The 23,541-nt window shown below is 42.2% G+C and overlaps 1 protein-coding gene across 1 annotated transcript in view; it reads left to right on the top strand.

The window, feature by feature from the left end:
• Nucleotides 1–23,541, top strand: part of LOC116893115 (deleted in malignant brain tumors 1 protein-like) — a 125,592-nt gene that overhangs the window by 40,074 nt on the left and 61,977 nt on the right. The window contains exons 8-20 of the mRNA XM_032895053.1: nucleotides 4,560–4,877; nucleotides 5,458–5,487; nucleotides 7,047–7,085; nucleotides 9,056–9,203; nucleotides 10,571–10,761; nucleotides 12,471–12,500; nucleotides 17,151–17,192; nucleotides 17,455–17,526; nucleotides 18,083–18,400; nucleotides 19,232–19,261; nucleotides 20,026–20,343; nucleotides 20,891–20,923; nucleotides 23,056–23,088. Of these exons, the coding sequence (XP_032750944.1) occupies nucleotides 4,560–4,877; nucleotides 5,458–5,487; nucleotides 7,047–7,085; nucleotides 9,056–9,203; nucleotides 10,571–10,761; nucleotides 12,471–12,500; nucleotides 17,151–17,192; nucleotides 17,455–17,526; nucleotides 18,083–18,400; nucleotides 19,232–19,261; nucleotides 20,026–20,343; nucleotides 20,891–20,923; nucleotides 23,056–23,088 (1,602 nt within the window). The remainder of the gene's footprint in view (nucleotides 1–4,559; nucleotides 4,878–5,457; nucleotides 5,488–7,046; nucleotides 7,086–9,055; nucleotides 9,204–10,570; nucleotides 10,762–12,470; nucleotides 12,501–17,150; nucleotides 17,193–17,454; nucleotides 17,527–18,082; nucleotides 18,401–19,231; nucleotides 19,262–20,025; nucleotides 20,344–20,890; nucleotides 20,924–23,055; nucleotides 23,089–23,541) is intronic.

Raw genomic sequence — 23,541 nt, 5'->3', positions numbered from 1 at the left:
TTTTCAGGTGATAAGTTGATATCACAAGATCTCACTAATTTCTTTATGAAGACACTTAATGCTATTACCTTTCCTCAGCACTGATTTCATTGTGTCCTGTAAGTTTGGGTATGGTGTGCATTAATTTTCATTAAATTCTAGAGGGTCCTTAATTTCTTTCTTTATTTCTTACTTGACTCAGTGATAATTGAGTAGAGAATTGTTTAGTTTCCATGAGTTGTGGGCTTTCTGTTGTTTCTGTTGTTGTTGAACTCCAGCTTTAATCCATGGTGGTCTGATACGATACGGGGGTTAGCAGCATTCCTTTATGGCTTCTACTTCAAGTGCTTACCTTGAGTTCCTATCTTGGATTCCCTTGATGATGGAATGACTGAAATAAACTCTTTCCACCCAAAATAAGATACAGGGCATTTCAATTTTCTTATATCTATTGAGACTTGCTTTGTGACAGAGGATATAGTCAATGTTATAGAAGGTTCTATGAGGTGATGAGAAGAAGGTATATACTTTTGTGTTGGGGTGAAATGTTCTGTAGGTATCTGTTAGGTCTATTTGGGTTATAACATCTGTTCCATTATTTCTCAGTTAAGTTTCTTGACAGTTAATGTCCACTGGTGAGTGGGGTGTTGAAGTCTTCCACTGTTGATGTGTGGGGTTCAATTTGTGACTTAAGCTTTAGGTTTAACCAATTTTAATAGTCTATTAGCATTTTTAAAGTTACAGTAAAGAAGTAATCATTTAATTGTTTGGGTTTACATGTATACATGTATGTAAAGGAATTGAAGAAAACTAAAAAACCTTATTTGCAGATGCTAATGAGAGTATAGGAGGCCTCAGGGAATTTGCCTGTTGAGCCTGATTAGATCCTAACATCTCACCCAAGTATTTGAGCTCCTTATAAAAGAAATGTAACAGTACCTGATTGATATTCTGGGAATTAATAAATGTGACACTTCCTTGGATTCCTCACTGGCTGAAGCTTCTGAGAGCTGGGACCTAATTATGATAGACCTAGGTGGCTGCTATATCCTTGTGTGAGGCTCGAATTGAACCTCTTCCAGGACCTCTTGGATGAGACTAACTGAGGCAGCAATTGATGTAAAAGCAAGAGGAGTTTAATTATTTCGACATGTCAGGATTCTCCCATTTCAAGGGGAGACAACCCTGAGCAAACTCAGGATTATATACCTTGCAAACAATTGGGGCAGAATTCAAACAATTGGGACAGAACTTGCAGAATGGTAACTAGGCAGGGGACTATATGCATTTGGTAGAGCAAAACAACTTTCAGATTGGACTCAGTTTACTGTTCAAGACTTTCCCAAGGTGGGGGTCAGTTGGAAGCTACAGGTAGCTTTGTTCTACAGTTTGACTTGTAACTGTTCCAGGAACTAAACTATCTCTAGTCCTCCTAGAAAGGGAGGGGTCTTTCTGTTCTCAGAGGTTTGTGGTGGAATTTTCCCACTGTCCTCAGATTGACCCCAACTCTAGCTCTTTCACTTGGACAGACACCTCTGGATTGCTGCTGAAAGAGAAATAGGGGACAACTCATAAAAGAGCTTATGGGAGCAGAGTGAGCTGCACAGAACCAACAAAAGTGTATGCTGTGTTTGTGGGGGGTGGAGTTGAATGTCTCACCTATGAGTGATACTCACAGTTACTTAATGCCAGCATTTTGAACAGCTATGAATCTCTGCCTTTTAACCACTACCCTCCTCAATCAGCCTCTTTGACCAACGTTGGAAAAAGTACAAGTCTATATCTATAAGCATTTAGAAGGGAGTTTAAAAACATAACCATTTAGCAAAATAATATCAATAGATTCTTCCATAGATTCTATCACTGGCCATGGTTTTTAACCATGTTTACAGTCCAAGGCATTAAAATTCTCTGCTACAGAACAGTCCTCAAATCCAATCAAGAGAGTGGTTGGTTACATCCAAACAGTGCCCACTATTGCCTCAGTGGGCAAGTCTTGCCTGGCAGGTAATACTGTAATATGCAGGATCCAGCTCTAGGGCCGTTGGTATACCTTCTCCCCAGCACTGGCTAGTACTATGAAAGCTAGCCAGCACGGAGAACGTTTCCTGGTCAGTTCAAAGCTGGGTCCTCTGCATCCTGCAATTGAAGTAAGTGGCGTCATTAGCAATGGAGTCTTACTTCTTAGTTATTATGGACAACCAAGAGCAACAGCAATAGCCCATCTTGTTTGGGATGCCTCTGCTGTCTCCTTGACTAATAACTGTAGTAAGGTAAACCTATGACTGGCATGATTAACAGCCTATGTCTTCTTGGATATGGATTGTTCACTCATGCAACATGCCTCTGTTTAAATGCTTTCTTTTTTTAAATGTGCTTTATTTAGTTTATAAATGAGTTGAATGTCCCAAGGATTCTTCATACATTCTTATGTCTCACTCCCACTTCCCTTATCCCCATTTAAGCCTTTGACTCCCAGTATTCCCCTTTGTATCTGTTGTTGCTGTTGTTTTTGGTTTGATTTGTTTTTTTGTTTATTGGTTATTTTGATTTTTGTTTGTTTTGTTTTTGTTCTTATCACATGTGCTCTACTGTCTGTCCCCTTTTGTTACATTTTAAAATATGGGATGTAAGAACATAGGTTTGCATATAGTTTCTTCATGCATTTTTCATTTTTGTTAACACTTCCCCTGCCCCCTTGTTTCCTTTCCCCACCATATGACTCCAGTATTCTCTCTTTCTCTTTTCATTCACCTAAAATTTACTATCCCTGCTCCCTAAATGCATCACTTCCTTCCACTGGCCTTCTAACTTCCTGGTTTCCATGTGATTTCCAAAGTAAGCACATAGAGTACATGATTTGAAGCTAGCATTGACATGTGAGTAAGAACATGCGGCATTTGTCTTTTGGGGGCCTAGGTGATGTCACTAAGTACAATCTTTCCCTTTCCATGTATTTACTTGCAAAGTTCATGATTTCCTCACAGCAGAGTCCTATCCACTTGTGTGGATGCACACATATTCATTGTGCATGCACCCATCAGTGCATATCTAGGTTGATTCCATTTCCCAGCATGACCACAGATGTGCAAATGTCTCTGAGCAGCATATATAAAATTCTGAAAAGAAGGAATACATGTGTCCAGTAACTGTTTCAAACTTTGTGCAACATCATTAGCTATCAGAGAAATGACAATTAAAAGTACTGGAGGATTTCACCTTACCCCAGTCAGAAGAACAGGCCATCAACAGGAATATAAATGACCACAAATGCTGGTGTGGATGTGGCAAAAAGGGACCCCAAAAAGGAACCCGTATATACTGTAGGTGGGATGTAAACTAATACAGGTACTTTGGAAGTCAGTTTGGAAATTTCTCAAAAGAAAGAAAGAAAGAAAGAAAGAAAGAAAGAAAGGAAGGAAGGAAGGAAGAAAGAAAGAAAGAAAGAAAGAAAGAAAGAAAGAAAGAGAAATTTCTTTTACTATTGAACCAATTATCATATGACCCAGCTATACCATTTCTTTTTCATTATTAATTTTTAAAAAAACAAGGTCTAACTCCATAGCCCAGCCTAGCCTCAAACTCATGGTAAGACTCCACCTTTCTTAGCTTCCCATGCACTGAGATTACAGATGTGCACCCTCATCCTTGACTATCAGCCACTACCCTATGAAACTTCTCTACTAATTTAGCTGTGTTGTATGACTTAGCACTACTCCCAGGGATGTTTCAACCATATATATATTCCAAATATCCAAAGGGAATCTGAGCCTGCAGCTATGCATTGGTTCTTCTGTAATCAATGTGAACCTCAGTTGCCAGACTAACCAGGCAAACTCCATTCCGGGATGTGTGACCTTGACCCCAGGTCTTCCTTTGGCTATGAGTAGAGCAGGTTATCTAAAAAGAGAGTGTGGATAGAGGAATGCTTAGGTTACCCATTGCCATGTAAAACTACCCCCAAAGCACAGATGTATGAAATAACCACCATTTTTAAAAACTGCCTGAGTTTACACATTACTGGGCAGATCTGCTGTTTTAGGTTGGGCTTGCTGGCTGTGGTTTTGGTTTACTCCTGCATGTGTCTCACCGGAAAGTCAGCTTAAGATGCCTATCCTAGGATTGTCCCCCTTACCTTAGCTGTCTCCAGAAATGAGCAAAGTGACCAGCTACATCAAGCATGCTAGCCTAAGCCAGTCCACATGATGTTCCAGGATGCTCGGAGAGTAAAGCCATGTGTGTCTGCTCTCACAGCCAAGATGAACCAAAGGCCTGGAGCATAATGCCGATGGGGGTGGGGTGGGGAGAAGAAGCCCGGCCTCTCACTGGGAGCATCTCAGTGTAACACTGTAAAGAGAAGGATGGCTACTTCTGCAAATAACTTCACAGTGAAGCCGTCTTGAAACAGGGTGTAGAGAAGGAAAATACCATAGGTTCTACAGAGCAGACACAGTGGGGTAATTGCATAGGCTGCTTTGTGCAGCTCAAGGAAAATAAGAATAGAGGCTGTGTTGTAGACAATGGCCATCAGTGGGCAGAGAAGGTGGCCTTCATCTTCCTGCTTTCTCTTTCTTCCCCAGGAGACTGGGCCCCTGTGCGGCTGTCAGGCAACCATGGGAGCTGTGCGGGCCGTGTAGAACTCTTCTACCAAGGAGTCTGGGGGACTGTGTGTGATGACCTCTGGGACCTTACAGAAGCAAACATCATCTGCAGGCAGCTGGGGTGTGGCCGGGCTGTGTCAGCCCTGAGTGAAGCTTACTTTGGACAAGGTTCTGGGAAGATTCTTCTTGACAACGTGCATTGCAAGGGGCATGAGGAGCACCTGGAGGAGTGCTCCCACCTTGGGTGGTTCTCCCACAACTGTGATCACAGTGAAGATGCCAGTGTCATCTGTTCAGGTGAGGCCCACTGCCCTTTAGGGCCCAGCTTCCGTCCTCCCAGGAGAACACCCTTCACACCTGTATCGATTACTGTTCTCCCCACTGTAGCAAAATACCAGCAAAAATGGATGGAAGAAAGGGTGTGCTTCAGCTCACAATTAAAGGACAGATTCCACCATGGTGGTGCAAGTGGAAGTGAGCTTGTCTCACTGCTCGTGCAGTCACAAGTCAGATGGGGGTGGTGCTTGCTTTCCACTCCTGTTTTATTCAGCCTGGGTTTCATCAGATTATAGTCTGTCATCTTCAGTTAAACCTCTCTGGAACCACACCTTTGCAGACAGGTGCAAAGTGGTTCCAAATCCAGTTAAGGTGACAGTGAAGATAAACTAATTATCACATTGTGTGTAAAAATAACTGCTGAACATGTGCCAGCATGCCATTTCCTCACAGCACCAGCACATCAGTCTCTCACAGAGCTAGCATACCAGTCTCTCACAGAACCAGCACATCAGTCCCTCACCGAATCAGAATTCCAGTTCCTCACAGCACTAGCACATCAGTCCCTCACAGCAGATGTTTTCTTCCCTCACTTTTGCAGATGCTGAATACGGAATAGCCACACTATCAGGTAGGAAAGACAATGTTTGTGTGTGTGGCTCATTGGGAGCTTGGGGAAGAGCTTCTACTGAAAACTGGGTTTGACATGTGATCTGAGGCAGTGGAGTAGCAGAAAGACAAGATATAATCACTCAGTTGTCCAAGAGAAGAGTAGATGGCGCCTTCAGAGTCAGCTGGCCTAGCCCCTCTGCACTTCTCTTCTACTGTGCATCCTACACACAGGATAACTGATGTCTGAGACTTCAGGAGAACACTTTGTTCAGTCAGGTTTGAGGTTTGCATAGACACAGCGGCCTATGGATGGGTAGGACGTGGTTGAAATGTAAAATATGGCCAGACACTTCCTTGCTAGTGGGGAAAGGCTAGTGAGACAAGCACTGTCCCACTGAGGCAATTCTCTTTCCATTCCCTCTGCGTCTTGTTCCTGGTACAGTCCTGGCTCACGAAACTTTCATTGTTGCTGCTATTCCCTCATCTTCCCTGAAGTTCCTATGCTCAGGCTCTCCCTGTCTAATTAGACCCTGAGATCCCTTGATAGGATGCTCTGAGAGGGGGAGGGGGAATGGAGAGGAAGAGAGAGGGGGAGGGAGGGGGAGAGGGAGAGGGAGAAAGCTGGTACCACTAGCTGTCAACCACGCCAGGTGGGAATACATTGATCCGGAAGGATAATCTGCAATGGATGATACTGAGCCGAGAGTTGCTAGAGGGGAGATGCTGGGAGCCTGGAGAAGTCCCCTGCATCTTCAAATCCTGACTCAGCATCTCTTAGCAACACTGGGTCAAAGGAAAACTGTGTGTGTGTGTGTGTGTGTGTGTGTGTGTGTGTGTGTGTGTGTGTGTGTGTGTGTGTGTCAGAGGACAGCCTCAAGGTCTATCTTATGTTTTAAGATAAGGTCTCTTATTAGCCTGAAGCTCACTGGTTAGTCTAAGCTGGCTGGCCACTGAGCCCCAGGGATTCACCTGTATCTGCTTCCTTGGCACTAGGATTGCAAATGTGTGCCACCAAACACAGCTTTTTGTATGAGGGTTCTAGAAATTAAACTCAGGGTCCTGTGCTTGCTTTACCAATTGAGCCCTTAATCTGGCCCCTGAAGTGGGGTGTCTTCTGATTTCTGCATCCTAAGCTGTAATCCTAGCCCCTTGAGTTACTAGAGGGAGTGTTAGGAGCTAGAATTTTATGTTTTTGATTGTTTTTAACAAATCTTTTATTTTCAATGCTGGGGTTTGAATCTAGAACTTTATTCATGCTAGGCTAGTACTCTACCACTGAGCTATGTCTCTGGTTTTCATTGTCTTGTCTTTTTTTCTTAATCTTAATTTTAAAATTATCTAGGTTTTCTGGGGGACAAGAGTTTAATACAGTGAGATCTAAGCAAGATATGTGTCAGCACTGCTTGACTATTGTACCACAAAGCCCTTTCTTTGATGCTCAGATCTCACCTCTAGAGACTGATTCAGGAGGCCTGAGAGGGGCTGAGGTGGTATACTTGCCATGATTCTTGTATGTATATGGACAGCTGTGCAGACCCATGGCACGTGCTGTCCACATGTTCTTCTTGTGTTTGGCAGATCGTCCATTGGCTGTCATGGAAGGAGCAATGAATCCAGGTGAGAGCTCAGTGTGCTTGGATGTCCTCTTCCTTAGCACTCAAGCCTTGAAGGGATTCTTTGAGGAAACTGTAGCAGAATGCCACTGCCTGGTCTAAGTTACCACACTATAATTTTTCTACATGAAGAATTCCAACGAAAAGGCCAGGGTACTTAAGGATGTGATTTCATGTCTAATCAATCAAAGAAGGCATTCCAAACAGAGACATGGTGCCACTCCTGCATTCTCAAGGCCAGAGCACTATGAGTGAAGGTTCGACATGGCCATTCATGTAATGACATTGCCAGTCAGCACCCAGAGCCATTACTTCAGAAGGGTCCACTATGACAAACGTGCTTGTCTTCTCTACCCTTGCCCTTTCCCCACACACCCTTCTTCACACTCTCTTCTTCATATGCTTTTTCTAGCTCTATGTTTCTGTGTTCTAGACCCTCCAGTTGGCATAGCACAGACTTAACACCAGTTGATGATAAAGAGGTAATGAAGATGATGTCTGAAGTGCTTTGGCTGGTCAGAACCAGTCCCCACACAGCCAGATAATCTGACTAGATAGGAGCTCTTTACACTGCCATTGAACTGAGTATTGGAGTAGACATACAAACAACCAGGTTAAAAAACAAAAACTAGATGGGCAGATTGGTAGACTGGTGGATGTAAAATGCTATCAGTAATGCAGAGGAATATGACTCAGGCCAGCTTCTTTCTGCCTAATAGCAGGTATTTAATACATCATTTTAACAAATGATGGTTGGGTGGGCCAGCCATTTTCATCATCACATACAGACACAGAAGTCCCAAACAGTTTCACTCTTTCTTTTCTTTTCTTAAATTAGATAATTTTTATTTACATTCCAAATGTTATCCCCTTTCCCAGTTTCCCATCCATAAACCCCCTATCCCATCCTCCTTCCCCCTTCTTCTAAGAGGGTGTTCCCTCACCCATCCACCCAACCCTTCCCACCTCCCCGCCCTGACATTCCCTTCCACTAGGGGGTTGAGCCTTAGCATGACTAAGGGCTTCTCCTCCCATTGGTGCCAAACAAGGTCATCCTCTGCTACATATGCAGCTGGAGCCATGGGTCTGTCCATGTGTACTCTTCGGATGGTGGTTTAGTCCTTGGGAGCTCTTTACTCTTAACTGGAAACACCGAAGCAGTGTTTTACTTATTGGTTCGGTGAGATCATGAGATATTCATGGGCAGGATATGATTAACAATGAGTAATAGAATCCACAACTAAGGAATAATGAGAGAGAAAGGTCTTATCAATAGTCATCTTCCCAGCAGGGGACTAGAAGTTTCCAGAGAGATGAGAGCTGTTTCAAACCTCATATACATGTATGCTAATAGCTTAAGTTTGGAAGATATTTTAAACCATTTTATAATTTCAATACATCTCAAGGTGCATACACAAAGTAATGACCAGTAAAACCTCTTTTTTAAAAAAAATGAAAAGGAAAAATGTGTAAATTATAAAATTAGTAAACTGAACAATACAAACTAAAGCTTTAAAGCACCTTTTCTTTGAATTTTATACAATGAGCAGTTCGTAGTTGTACCATATCCACCCTCCTCCACCCTTCTAACTTCTCCTATGGCCCCCCCAATCCACATCTCAAATTTAGGCAATGTCTCTATCTGTCTGTTTATCTATCCATCCATCCATCCATCTGTCCGTACATCCGTTCATCCATCCATCCATCCATCCATCCATCCATCCATCCACCCATCCATCCTCCCTATATCTACTTATCTGAATCCAGTTAGTATTTCTTATGTGCACAAAGGTTTAGGACTGGAAGAAGGACAACCTATCAGAAGCCTCATCCCTAAATACAATTGACCATCCCTCAGGAGCCATTGACTCTTCAGCTGGGGGTGGGAGAGTGGGCTGGAACTTTCCTTCTATCAAGGTGGCGTGTTGACTGGTGCGCTTGCGCAGTTTTGTTGTCATAACCTTTTTCTTCCAGAAAAATCTCGGTGTGGTGGAGTTATTACCAAAGCACCTGGAAAAATTAAGAATCCTCCAATGAATGAAATGCATGACAACATAACGTGTGTGTGGGAAATCAGGGCAAATACCTCTGATCGTATACGGCTGGCATTCCCGTCTCTTGAGTAAGTGATACATACTGTGTAAGCACACAGGGCAGTTCAACGTTTTAACTGTTCACCCCTGCACTGATTCTCATATGCAAAAAGAGTCCTTCATGCATTTTAAACTTTTTATTTTGAAATAACTGTGAACACAAAAGGAGATTGCAAAAATAATACTCAGCCCTATATGCCTCTCTCAAGCATATTTCAAAGGTAGAACATTACCAAAGCCAGGAAATTGATATTGGGGTGTTACTGGTAAGTGGACCAAAACCTGTATTCAATTCCCAACAACTTTTACATGCAATTATTTGTGTGATGGTGGGGTTGAGTAGTTCCACACAGTTTCACCCCATGAATGGTATCACAAAATCACTGTGCCATTCCAGGTACATCACACAAAGGAACTAACTACCCTTTCACCTTTGTCTTCTTGGATTGCCCGTCTCTGTCCCTTAACCGTGATCTATTCTTCACTTCTACATGTTGCCATTCTAAGGATGTTCTGTGAATGAAATCATGCAGGATATAGTTTTGGAGGCTGACTTTTTTTCACTTATCACAGTACCTCTAAGATCCATTCACACACACACACACACACACACACACACACACACACACACACACCCTTCATGTGTCCTAGCTATCTGGTGAAATATACAAAATCTGAGGAAATTTCAGGTTTTAGTGTTGTAAATACATTAAAATGAAATTATTCGTAGATTAACGTTATACTGAAAATAACCCCAAGAAAACCCCACATTATTTATGTATCTTGAACTGTGCTTTACTTAAGGATGGTTTGGAATGACAGCTGTTGGGCAGGTGACAGGGAATAGTCTGCTTCAAGCACTGGTGACAGCTACACAAAAGTTCACAGAGAAACACTGCAGCTGACAAGACCAAATGGCTTTCACTAGGCCAATGGGACAGACCTGTAGCCCACATCCGTATTGACAGGCAGCTCTCAAAGCTCATCTCTGTGGGAAGCAGAATGGATTGAACCTAGAGCAATTCTATTACCAGGCCTACAAACGACCAAACCCTATTGCTCACTTTAGACTTTTTTCTCAAACATGGAATAGTAGAATGACCTTAATCAGCTGTCAGCCCAAGACTGTGAAGTACCCTATGGCCACAGCAGCTCCCAGGTCCTGAATAGAGGTCCTCGTTCTTTGTCTTCCAAATGCTAAAAGTTCTGTTCCTTTCAGACAGTAATTTTCAGAGGAAAAATACAGGATAAAGTGATCATACTGTGTCTACACCTCAGACAGGCTTTGGGCTTGTCCCCAGCATTCTTCCCCCTATAAATTAAGTCAGGACTCACAAATACCCCCTTGCCTTGTGATGAAGAGATTAAGAGGTTTTCATGATGTTTGCTTCCCCAGCCTCGACTGCACCAATGAGTATTTTGAAATCCTGGATGGCCCTCCATCCTCCGTGAAGTCCCTGGGGAAACCCTGCCGTGGGTTGCACGTCACCTTTGCATCTCACTCCAACTCGATGACCCTAGTGTACTACCGAGGCGAGAACGACATTGGGAAAAACTTCATGGCTTATTATTATTTTGAAGCTAAAGGTAAGAAATGACACAGAGTCACAGCTTTGCACTTTCCGGTGATGTTCCATCATTTGTTCTGTGACCTTGGGCAAGATGGGGAATCTGTCATGAGGATTCATACAACAGAAACTGGGCCATTAGGGACTCATTTCCAATAGTATTCTCTGACTCTTTTCTTGTATGGGTGTTTTAGATAGTACAGAGAAAGTGAACCTGTTCCCTCTAGGACCTCTCTCGGGCTTGTGCACACCAATAAGGAGGTCAAGATTAACATATGAGACAAAGTTGGAGGGTCAATGGAATATACTAGGTTAAAGCACACCAATAAAATAGTGTGTGTGCTAGAATGTGCTGCACAGACACACATGTTCACATCAAAAAGGAAAAATAGAAAAGACAGGACCACTGTAGGCTGCAAACACCAGGGGAGATCCATTTTGAATTTACCTAATGGTAGGCTGTTCATAGATAAACTGCACGAGAACTTATGAGGAGTAAGATTAGTGTTGGATCATTAGCCCAAATGCTTGAATTACCTAGATGCACAGAACACATGAAACTCAAGAAGGATGACCAAAATGTGAATGCTTCCTCCTTCTTTAAAAGGGGAACAAGAATACCCTTTGGGAGGAATAGAGGCAAAGATTAAAACAGAGACTGAAGGAACACCCATTCAGAGCCTGCCCCACATGTGGCCCATACATATACAGCCACCCAATTAGATAAGATGGATGAAGCAAAGAAGTGCAGGCCAACAGGAACCAGATGTAGATCTCTCCTGAGAGACACAACCAGAATACAGCAAATACATAGGCGAATGCCAACAGCAAACCACTGAACTGAGAACAGGACCCCCGTTGAAGGAATCAGAGAAAGGACTGGAAGAGCTTGAAGGGGCTCAAGACCCCATATGAACAACAATGCCAACCAACCAGAGCTTCCAGGGACTAAGCCACTACCCAAAGACTATACATGGACTGACCCTGGGCTCCAACCTCATAGGTAGCAATGAATAGCCTAGTAAGGGCACCAGTGGAAGGGGAAGCCCTTGGTCCTGCCAAGACTGAACCCCCAGTGAACGTGATTGTTGGGGGGAGGGCGGTAATGGGGGGAGGATGGGAGGGGAACACCCATATAGAAGGGGAGGGAGAGGGGTTAGGGGGATGTTGGCCCAGAAACCGGGAAGGGGAATAACAATCGAAATGTAAATAAGAAATACTCAAGTTAATAAAGATGGAAAAAAAGATTAGTGTTGGAAATGAGATGCAGTGCATGCTGGGAAGGCAGATGCTAAGCTGAGGGTCTCTGTTAAAGCACAATGTATATAAGTTAGTAAGATCAATTAAAACAACTATGAGCCAAATATTCAAAATAACACCTGATGTTTACTGCTCATCTATTTCCTATCATGGATTAGCTCCTTGTGTGTGTTATGCTTATAAAACCCATGTATCATTCTTTTTTACAGAGGGGAAATGGAGGCCTCAGAGGTTCACTAATTACCTGGGGTTCTATACTATTCTCTACCTATAAATACCAGTCAGGCCTCATATCTGTTTTGTCTAAGTTGGTGTTAAGAACACTCCCTGGGGCCTTTAGTAAATGATGAGCTAACTCACCAAGCAAGCTGTAAGACAGAGGAGATGCTCTGAACCAAACAATGGGTCAAATATGTCTCCATAATTGGGATCATACATCTGTTGATTGTAGTTTTCTTGTTTTTGCAGAGGTAACAACGAAGACCCCGTATCTGATCAGTGAGTCAACTCTTATGCCATTGCCTGTCATTTTTAGTTCATGTTTCTTCCTCTGTGCCCAATCCTAATGATTTTTTTATAAAGATGGAGTCTTACTAAGCATCCCTGGTTGTCCTGAAACTCACTGCATAGACCAGGCTGGCCTCAAACTCAGAGAGATCCACCTGCTTCTGCTTCCTAAGTACACTGCCATGCCCAGCCTTCGTGGTGATTTTACTGTCAACCTTTGCTTCCATTCTCCTGTTTCTTAATTGCTAGTTCAAGTCTCAGCTGACAGAACCTCTCTGCAGGGTTTCTGCATGAATCCAATGCCCAGTCACACTGGAACCAAGTTATATTTACTCAACCACCAGGGCACCTTATGCTGATAATTGTCTATTTAATTTCAAATTCCTTGGTTTTAATCAAGGTAAGACATACTTAATTAGATATTCCACATCAAAAGTTAATACAGAAGTATATTAGTTACTTTTCTTTTTTAAAAGAATTACAAAATACCTGACAAAAGCAACTTAAGGGAGGAAGGTTCACTTTGGCTCACAGTTTGGAGTGCAGCCTACCATGCCTGGGAGGGCACACAGTGGCTCTAGCTGTGGCAGGTGGAGCTCACATGGCATCCACAGTCAGGAAGCAGAGAGAGATTAATGCAGACATTTGCTTTTTATTCAGTCTGGGGTCATAACCTATGAAAAGGCCATGCCTATGTGTAGGATGTGTCTTCTCAATTCAGTTAGCTCTATGGCAATGGCCTCCAGATACTCCAAAGTTTGCATCCTAGATTTCAGAAATTGATAAAATAGAAAAACAATGGTACAAGACAACAATCAAGAGCTGGTTCTTCAAGAAGGACAATGACCCTTGGCTTCTAATCAAAAGAAAGTCAATTATCAAGTTAATAGAATTAGAAATGAACATGGAACCATTATGGCATAGAAGGAGGAAATTCAGAATAATATAGGGAAATACTTATTTAAAAACCTATTAAGATTAAAAAACCTTATATTTTAAAAAAACTTTATTAGATAAAATTATAAAAGAAATGAACAGGCAGTCTTCTGCTGTACATGTGCCAGGGCCTCAGACCAGTCCATGTCTGATGCCTGGTTAGTGGCTCAGTCTCTGGGAGCTTTCAGGGGTCTGGGTTAGTTGAGACTGCTGTTTTCCTATGGGGTTACCCTACCCTTCAGCTTCTTCAATACTTCTCCTAGTTCAACTATAAGGGTCCCTGACTTCAGTCCAATAGTTGGATGTAAGTATCTGTGTCTGTTTCAGTCAGCTGCTGGTAGGGCCTCTCAGAGGGCAACCATGCTAGATTCCTTTCTGTAAGCATCAGTAATAGTATCAGGTCTTGGTGCCCCCTCCCTATGAAATGAATCCCAAGTTGGGCTGGTTTCTGGAGACCACCTTTCCTTCAGAGGACTGCCTGGTCTGGTCTCAGTGAGAGAAAATCCCCCTAATCCTTGAGATACTTGAGGCTCCAGGGAGGGGAGATGACAAGTAGTGCTGGGAAAGGGAAGACACCCTCTCAGAGACAAGGGGGAGAAGGAATGGGATGAGTAACTGTGGGAGGGGGTCTGGGAGGGGGCAAAGACTGGAATGTAAATAAATAAAATAATTTTTAAAAAGATATGAACAAATTTCTAAATTCTTCCAAACTAAACCAATAAAAGATCATTAACTTGTAAAGACTCATAAGAAATAAGCAAGTTTAAGTAGTAGTAGTAATAATAATGATGATAATAACAATAGCCTCAAAAAATGCCCAGGTAGATTCACAGAAGAATTCTACCAAACTTTTTAGATAGATCTACAACCAATACTTTAAAAACATTAGAAAACTAGAACCAGAAGAATTACTTTAGATCTCCTTCTCTGATGCCTTCTATTACTTGGGGGGGGGGGGGACAGGTAAAAAAAAGAAAATAAAATAAAATTACAGGACAGTGTCCCCAGTGAACATAAATGTAAATCCACAACAAAGGGGGCTGGAGAGATGGTTCAGTGGTTAAGAGCACTGACTGTTCTTCCAGAGGTCCTGAGTTCAATTCCCAGCAACCCCATGGTGTCTCACAACCGTCTGTAATGGGATCCAATACCCTCTTCTGGTATGTCTGAAAACAGCTACAGTGTACTCGCATATATAAAATAAGTAATTAAAAAATATTCTCAACAAAATACTAGCAAACTGAATAGAGACACATTTCTGAAAGATCACCCACCATGATAATGTTGGTTTTGTCCTAGAGATGCAGGGATGGTTCATGTGTAAGTCATTGATAAATGTAATAAACCATTTAAAGGTTTAAAGACAAAATCACATGATCCCCTCAATAGATGCAGGAAAGACATTTGGAAAAATTTAGTATAGCTCACAATAAAAGTTTCAGATGCAGTAAGACTGAAGGGAACTTACATTAACATAATAAAAGCTATACTTGACAAACCCATAGCCAACTTCATCCTAAATGGAGAAAACCTTAAATCAGTTTCCTAAAAATCAGAAATGAGGCTGGGTTGTGCTGTGAGCCAGTCCTGGTGGGGTTTTCTTTCTGTTCTTATTTCCCCTTGAAGCAGCAGAGGGGGAAGAGCGTCAGCGGAGGAGGGTAAGACTTTGTCTTATGAGATATGGGAGTAAGAACTTGCCTTTAGAGATATTTAGGGTTGTTGTATAGTAATAAAAAGTATACTTATCTAAGTCTAAGCTACTTTGCTACTGTAGCTGACCTGAGTTCCTCTGAGGCCAGAAACTATAGTCTGGCACTTAGCACCTCATCCTAAAACAGCAAGAGGCTAAGTAAAGTAGCCTTTGTTCTCACTCCATAGGAATTCCACACCTCTAACTTTCAACCTGCTAGTTGAACACACACACACACACACACACACACACACACACACACACAACAAAAAAAAACAAAACAAAAAAAAACAGGACACTTTGAAAAGTTAATTAAGCATTATTTCTAAGTTGTAAAAAGTCTCCTATGAACGCTCTCCAAAAAGAGGGCAAATGGGAAAATCCTAAGTGGGGCAAGGGAAATTCACGAGCTTCTTCTCTTTGTCCTCAGCACTTATACATCTTTCACCACAAGTTTACACACAAATTTAAATCATAAATCAAATAAGAAGTTTACAACAGAGAATGTTGTAAACATGCACATCCTTTAGAAGTAATTATTTGTCTAAACATTTGTCATCTGTCATAGCTTCACAAGTTCAAGGAGAGTTAAAAATGTAACTAAGTTATTAATGAAGTTTTTTATAGATAAACCCAGTCAATATTTGATCTTCTGCCCTAGCACCTGTAATAAATCATAGTTCCCTTTTTATGACCTTTTATTAATGGTTTTACAACCTCTTGGAATGTGCTCTGAGTAGTAGAAAGTCTGGTTACTATCTAGAAACAATTAACTGGTGACACATGGGAGACTGATAGAGTTCTCATTTTGCAGTCTTGACTATCAGAAAGGACTTAATAGCAGTCCCATTATAAAAGAGTTTAATAAATACTGTTATAATTTTAAGAATTCTTATAGGACCATCATTAAGAATTAAGAAGTTATATTTTTGTCTATATAGCATCACTAATAGACAGTACATCTTCGTTGTTCTGCAGAGATCTGCTCAAAAGTGTGTGCTGATACCTAGTGATTTTCATATGTGTAATAATAACAGAAAAGATTATTAATAGCAGGAATCTTTCCTAAAATGATTTTCTCCTGGGCCTTGCCTATAGGAGCAAATCTGTGTGGATTATTTATTAATCCAAAGCAGACCAAGATCACCTGCTAGTGTCCTATGATGGCTCCTGACAGGGATGTCCACTATTATTGAAGCACTAGCTAGAGAAATAAGACAAGAGAAAGGGATTCCAAGGATACAAATAGGGAAGGAAGAAGTCAAATTATTCCTACTCGCAGATGATTGACATCAAACATGAGGTTCCAAAAGTGCCAACAGGAAACTTCTAGAAATTTTCAAGACCTTTAGCGAAGTGGCACATATCAAATCAACTTATGAAAATCACATATATACTTCTTTGAAAAAAGGATTTTTTGTTTTATGTATATTGATGTTTTGCCTGCATGCATGTCTGTGTGAGGGTGTCAAATCATTTGGAGCTGAGTTACAGACTGTAGTCAGCTACTCTGTGGGTGCTGGGAATTGAACTTGGGTTTTCTGGAAGAAAAACCACTGCTTTTAACCACTCAGCCATCTCTCCAGCCATATATATATATGCCTTCTTATAAACCAGTAACTAACATGCTGGTAAAGAGATCATGGAAACAAAACTAACTGAAGAGGCAGAAATAGCTCTACAATGGACATTGAGTTGAAATTAAGACTAACAATCACAAAAAGCAAGTCAGAAAATGGGGGAGGGTCCCTTCCAGGAAAACAATGTATGAGTGTTTGCATTTTAGCACAAATTAAGTTATATTTTGGAGAAGAGGCAGAGGGGTCTGTCATTTCAGTTGGTTTCCATACTTCTGGGCAGCATGAGACCCATGTGAAGAAATGGGTAGCTTAGGATATTATTTATTTTAGAAGTGAGAAGGTGAAGGAATCAAGGAGGACCTGGGTGTTCAATGAAGAGTGATCTAAGTATGGTGCCCTTGACTTCCTAAGTCTACTTTCATCTTGTCTTCACAGCTATACCCACAGCAACTTCCAAGATGGTAACAGAAAGACCACGTAAGTCCCAGAAGGCACCCATTTGAGTACCAAGTATCTCTTTCTCTCAGAACCCATATCGATACTTTCTGTACCTGCTTCATGTGTGAAATACTAGAACTACATACAGCCTATTTGCTTGCAAATGGACCAACTGACTCTACCCTAGGACTTAGGATCATTGCAAATCCCTACAGTCTTCCAGCTCTCACACCCTGAATAAACAGGTTGTTCTGTTGTTATTGCTATTATTATTGTTTGGTTTTGATTTTGTGCCTTTCAGAATTCTCAAAGCCTGCACAGCCTACACATACTCCTAATGGGAATGTCTCACCTCTTCCCGTGCCTGACTCAGGTATAGTTAGCCTCCCCATCTCAGTCGCTAATTTATTTTTCCAAGATGGGCAGAGCCTCAGAACAATGAACTAGACCACAGAAAAAGAATAAGGCACTTCTGAAGCATGGGGTACAGAAGCCTTGAATAGATAGACACGTTGTTTGCCACAAGTAGAGTTCAGGGGAATCTCTTTTGATTTTTCTACTTTCAGTTCCTTAACAGATAAGGTTGGCATGCCAACACCCTGCTGCACAAACTCGAGCTACCATAAAAGTGACACTAGAAAATGTCTCATAAAAATAACAAAGTTTTGTACAAGTTTCATTTTTTCTGCATTTAGTCCAAATAGATTTGTGCATGTTTCTCACATAACAGTTAGTAATTAGTGGATTTTGTACACCTTAGATGCTATTGACAACCCCCATGACTTGTCACACTCCATCTGGGGTTGACTAGTTGGCTGACTCTAGTAGGTTTTCTTTATCTAATAGAATATAGGAGAAGGCAGCTCAAACATCTCATGGAAAGGTGTCATGCTCCCAGATGACAACAGTCACTAGGTCTCTGTCTGCAGGGGACTGGCCAGAGCTGCGGCTAGTGGGTGGCTCCAATCGCTGCTCAGGGCGTGTGGAGATCCTCTACCAGGGAGTCTGGGGGACTGTGTGTGATGACCTGTGGGACCTGAATGAAGCTGAGGTCGTGTGCAGACAGCTGGGGTGTGGTCAGGCTGTGTCTGCCCTTGGCAAGGCCTACTTTGGCCCTGGCTCGGGAGATATCTTCCTAGATAACCTCCAATGTGCTGGGGTGGAGCACTTCCTGGGTCAGTGTGCCCATTCTGGCTGGTCAGATCACAACTGTGGCCACCATGAAGATGCTGGTGTCATCTGCTCAGGTACTCTGTTTAAGTTTCTCATTTGGCAGTAATCATTAGCAATGTGTGCTTTCCTGAAATGTGCAAAGAATGTGTCTGAATACAGAGGTAGTAGCCTGCTGCAGGAAGGCCAGGGCCACATGGGACTGGCTCTCAGAGCTGCAGTGAACTTCCAGACTGTATTTGTGCAACATCAGAGTCCCAGTCTCTTAACTTAAGAAACTAGAAGGCTGATGACTCTTTGACTGCAAAGATGTCTTTGACAAAGCCCTGGTTTACTATTCAACAGAAAAATACACACCTCACTATTCTCCTTAGTCATAACTCTGAGAAGTGACTAATTTTAATTGCCAGTGTCATCTTTTTTAAATACCCTGGTTTATGCATGAGTAGTTGGGAGTAAATAGGTTCCCTCTGGGATGTCCACTGCTAGCTATGTCTGACAATGCCATGTCTTTAAACAAACAGCTACAACTGCAGATGTGACTACAAAGAATCAGTCACTGTCAATAGAATGTGCTTGCAGTGCACGGAGCTGCCCACACTGAATAATACATGTTACTAATGTATCTATTTCTCCAGTAAATAGGCTCGGGCTCCTGGGAGCAGACACTATTCAAACCACAACCTTCTATATCTGTCCATTTTCTCACTTTGCTGTAATAAACCTACACCCCAGAGAGAAGCTTATTTTAGACCTATTGATAAATTTGGTTTTTCTGGTATCCTGTTCTTTAAAGGGATTGAGGATAGATTAATCAATACAAATAAGAATATAATTAAACTTTATCTTCTGTTATTAAAGCCTGGAGTTCTTCCAAATATCGATCTATTTGTTTTTCTTACTTATAGATGCTGAAAAACCTCTGTCCCATGTTCCAGGTCAGTGGTGTCTTTTATAGGTGGGACTTAAATATCGGCTGCCTTTGGCTTTATCTTTGGGCTGTTTGGTCTTTTACCGCTGAGTTCACGCTTTCCTCAGACTGCAAAAACTGTTATGGAATGCCCCGGGAAAGTCTGTCTGGGATTCTTTTTGCTTTTTCAAATGTGATGTGTTCTGTGTCTATGCATGTGTGTTCACATGTGTATCCATCATTTGCAAAGTAGTCACATGTTACCTAAAAATAGGCTAAATGTTTGGTCATTTTCCTCACTTGCATAACACCAAGAGAAAAGGTCTATTATGAAGTGACATGGCTCCTTAGGGCTTCTTGCCTGTAATCTTCTCTCTGGTCCAAAAGTTTGTTTGTTTGTTTGTTTGTTTGTTTGTTTGTTTGTTTTGGCTCTTCTACTCACTAGCTCCTTTTCACATTTCTAAAGGGTGTCTGCCAGGATCTCCTCTCTGTCATTATCCTCTAACATCCTGTCTTTGCTTTTGTTGTATTTATCAGAGTGTGGAACAGTACATTGTACAGTGTTTATATTTCCCAAGTGATTAGACTCAGGTTCCCTAAGAGTCTATGGCTAAACAATCCATGGCTAACACAGGAAACAAAAAAGTCTAGTGAAACAAAATTTGCTGCAACCCCTGCACTCAGAAATCCATGGTAAACGTGAGGATTAATGAACACCCAAGGACAGTACTGCAGGATTCCAGGTGAAGGTATTGGGTGTGGGAACTCATATCTCTCTCTCTCTCTCTGCAGGAGACTGGCCAGAACTTCGCCTAGTGGGTGGCTCCAGTCGGTGCTCAGGACGAGTGGAAATCCTCCACCAGGGAGTCTGGGGCACCATATGTGATGACCTGTGGGGTTCAAATGAAGCTGAGGTTGTATGCCGCCAGCTAGAATGTGGGCAGGCTGTTTCTAGTCTTGGTGGGGCTTACTTTGGCCCAGGCTCAGGAGACATCTTCCTAGACAATCTTCAGTGTTCCGGACTGGAACATTACCTCAGCCAGTGTCCACATTCGGGATGGTCTGAACACAACTGTGGCCACCATGAGGATGCTGGTGTTATCTGCTCAGGTATTTATTCTCTTCCTATGCAACTGAAGGAATTTTGAGACTACCTTTTATGTGTGAAATTTTACATCCACCCATTTGATTCTTTAAACAACCCTTAAAGACCAAGTCCTGGGTGCAGACACCTACCTTGTCATGAGTAGCTCTTGGTAGTTATGGGAGGTCTAAGATATCTAAGGGCACCACTCTGGGGCATTATAATAAAGGTTCCAGAGTCTCTCCTTTAAGAAACTATCACTGAGTAGGTTTGGGAAGGAACTCAGGAGCCTGCACTTTTAAGAGTCTCCCAGAAATTCTGCACAGGAGTAACATGAGTAACTTAGCTCTGCCCACCGTGATACACAGCCTACCTAGTGGCTGGGCTAAGTATTCTAAGTCAAGAAGTCATATTCGATGAGGGGGCCCAATTGTTGGTTCTAGGAACTGGTGTCTGTACCCAGAAAGGTCATGAGTCTGTCCCTCTTATTCACCATCTCCCTCTTGTCACATCAACTTCCATCCTTTGAGTTCATAAAAAAGAATGACCTGTTGCTTTTCTTTCTGTATACAGATTCAGATGCCCCTCCTCCACCTATGCCACCAGGTATGTCCACTGCTCTCCTAGTTAAGGAAACTTCCCACTCAGGAAAAAACTGTGGAAACAGTACCAAATACCCTTTTAAAAAAATGCTAAGAGCCAGGCATCCTGAGCTCTTCATACATGTATAGATGGACATTTCTCAACTTATGATGGAGTTCTATCTCCAAAGCCCTCTGTAAAGCCACTGTAAGTCAGAGAATGCACCCCACATAGCTAAGCTTCTGAATGTTTTGGTTCAGCAACCTCATACAGAGAGCACCCATCCTGCATTCTCGCTATCTGTGGTGCCTGGGAGCTCACTGCTGAGGTCCAGCATCTGAAGGGAGGATCAGATCACATGTGTGACCTGCGGAAAACATTGAAATTCAAAATTTGAAGCAAAATTTCTCCTTCATGAAAAGTCACATGTCAAACCTTTATAAATCAGGGACCTCCTCCAGCTCTTAATTTCCTCTAGGATGATATTTTGATCACTTATGTTTTCCAGATAAACAGACACACAGAAAGTTAGCCAAGCACTTTTCAGCTATCCAAGGGATATGGCCAAACTGCCAGTACACTTGACCTCAAATATTTGCCGTACACACATAGGCCCAGGACACCCAGATCAGACTACGCTATAGTAAAGATGGGGGGACAGTTTGTTCAGGTTATTGCTTGGCACCAAGAAAATTTCTTAAAAGACACACATTCTATGTTTTCAGAAGGAATATTTAAGCAAGGTTAAGCAATTTTGATCATTAAGCAAATTAATGGGAGAATCAAGTTTTTAAATATATTTATATTTATATATGACATATATATGTATATATATATACATACATACATACACTCAGGTATTAGGAAAATCAGACTAATACTGTAAATTCTAGAATGACATTGGAGGTGGAAGAAAACATATTTCTTTTCATTGCAAGCTCTGCCCAAAACATTGATAGCTATGAAGCAAGGACTCTTGATACATTAATTACTTAATCCCTGTTGTTGAGGATAAGGGAGATCCAAAGCCTGCCCCACACTATCTCTATCAGGGACAGCTTAGAGAAAGTATCTCTTCCTTTCCCTGCCCTCCCAGGACCTCTCACATTCTCTCCAGTAGGAGAGAAAGCTTGTAAGATTTATCTTGAGGGAAAGTTGGAATTTATCCTTTCCAAAGGTAAGTTGCAGAGAGCACGCAAGTCACAGGTCATTAAAAGAAGCACCTCTTTTGGCATTTGCCTGGAGGAGACCTTAATGAGTGCTGGGTGTCCAAGGCAAGGGCACCTTATGTGTTACTGAGAAGTGCTGTCTAAAGCCACAAGGTCATGATTAAGGTCAAGGATAGGGAGAATTTTTCAAATTTCTCAGACCAGAGGACTGAACACAAGGCATTGTGCTTGCCAGGCAAGCACTCTACCACTGAGCTAAATCTCCAACAGCAGTTATTCAGTAAAGTGTTGTCTGTAGTTTTCTCATTTAGCAGGAATTGTATGGGTGATAAAGAAATGAAGGATCCATTCTGGTTATTTATTGTGGCCTCAAAATCTAGTGGTTTAAGACAGTTACACGCCATGGTTTTATGTGTTAGGACTTTGGGCAAGGCTCAGCTGGGAGAGTCTTCTGCTCTTCAGACAATCAAGCTAGGGTCTCGGTGTTATTTACCTGGATTATGGCTTGGAGAGCTCAGGATAGCTTCATATACATCATCGGTGCCTTCATGAATGCAGCTGCAAAGGTGAGCCCTCTTCCTTTCCAGGGAGTCTCGGGCCTCTCCATCCAGCCTCTTCCAGGGGTAGGATGATACGAGGCTGTAGAATTAAGCCTCGGGCCCAGAAGCAGGAAGTATGTCAATAGTTCCTTAAGACATAGCATGGCTTCTACCATATCCTATTCAAAGCAATTACAGAGCCTACTCAGGTTCAAGGGAGGGACCCTAGTCCTCATCTGGTGATAAGTGATGATAAGAGGCATGTCCAAGTATTACTGGTTGGCTTTGATCTGCCATAGAATTGTAGAAAATGTTCACTTAGCAGCTCCAGACTCTTCTAAGTTAGCACCAAATACATTGAAGGAAACCACTCACCATGCACTAGCTTGTAGATGAGACTAAAGATTTCCCCCCGGATGTCATTATTGTCTTCTTTTTTTCCTTCCAGGTCCTCCTCCAACTTCTCAGGATCCACTAACAGGTAGTCACTTTTTTATGACAATGGTAACTCCATGTCGGCAGATTCCAGGCAAGGGCCAAGGATGTAGCACAACAGAGCCCCTGGCATGTGGGTGAGGGACTTATTCCTCTGCTGCCACTCTGTAAATGGTGACTATGTATTAGGAGAAACATGAGAGAAAGGAAGGCCGTGGATCTTCTCAGGACAAAGTAGACAAGAAGTCAATAAGTTAGTAGATGTGGTTCTGCAGTCCATCTGACTCACACTAAGGCTGCCTTATCTAGGCACAGCCCTGGAGTGGATGCTCAAAGATAGACACCTGTTTTTCATCTCCCATCACACATACGTGTCTTGACCCTATTGTTATAACCTATAGATGTGATCAGCAGAGGGAGGAGTATGGTGGCACACAGTTGTCATCTGGTTACTCGAGAGGTACCAACAGGAGGGTTTGAGGTCAAGGCCATCTTTGGC

Source organism: Rattus rattus, chromosome 2, assembly GCF_011064425.1.
Source record: "Rattus rattus isolate New Zealand chromosome 2, Rrattus_CSIRO_v1, whole genome shotgun sequence".
NCBI classification, from domain to species: Eukaryota; Metazoa; Chordata; class Mammalia; order Rodentia; family Muridae; genus Rattus; species Rattus rattus.
Note: the sequence above shows the minus strand (reverse complement) of the source record. Positions and strands in the feature narration are given on the sequence as shown.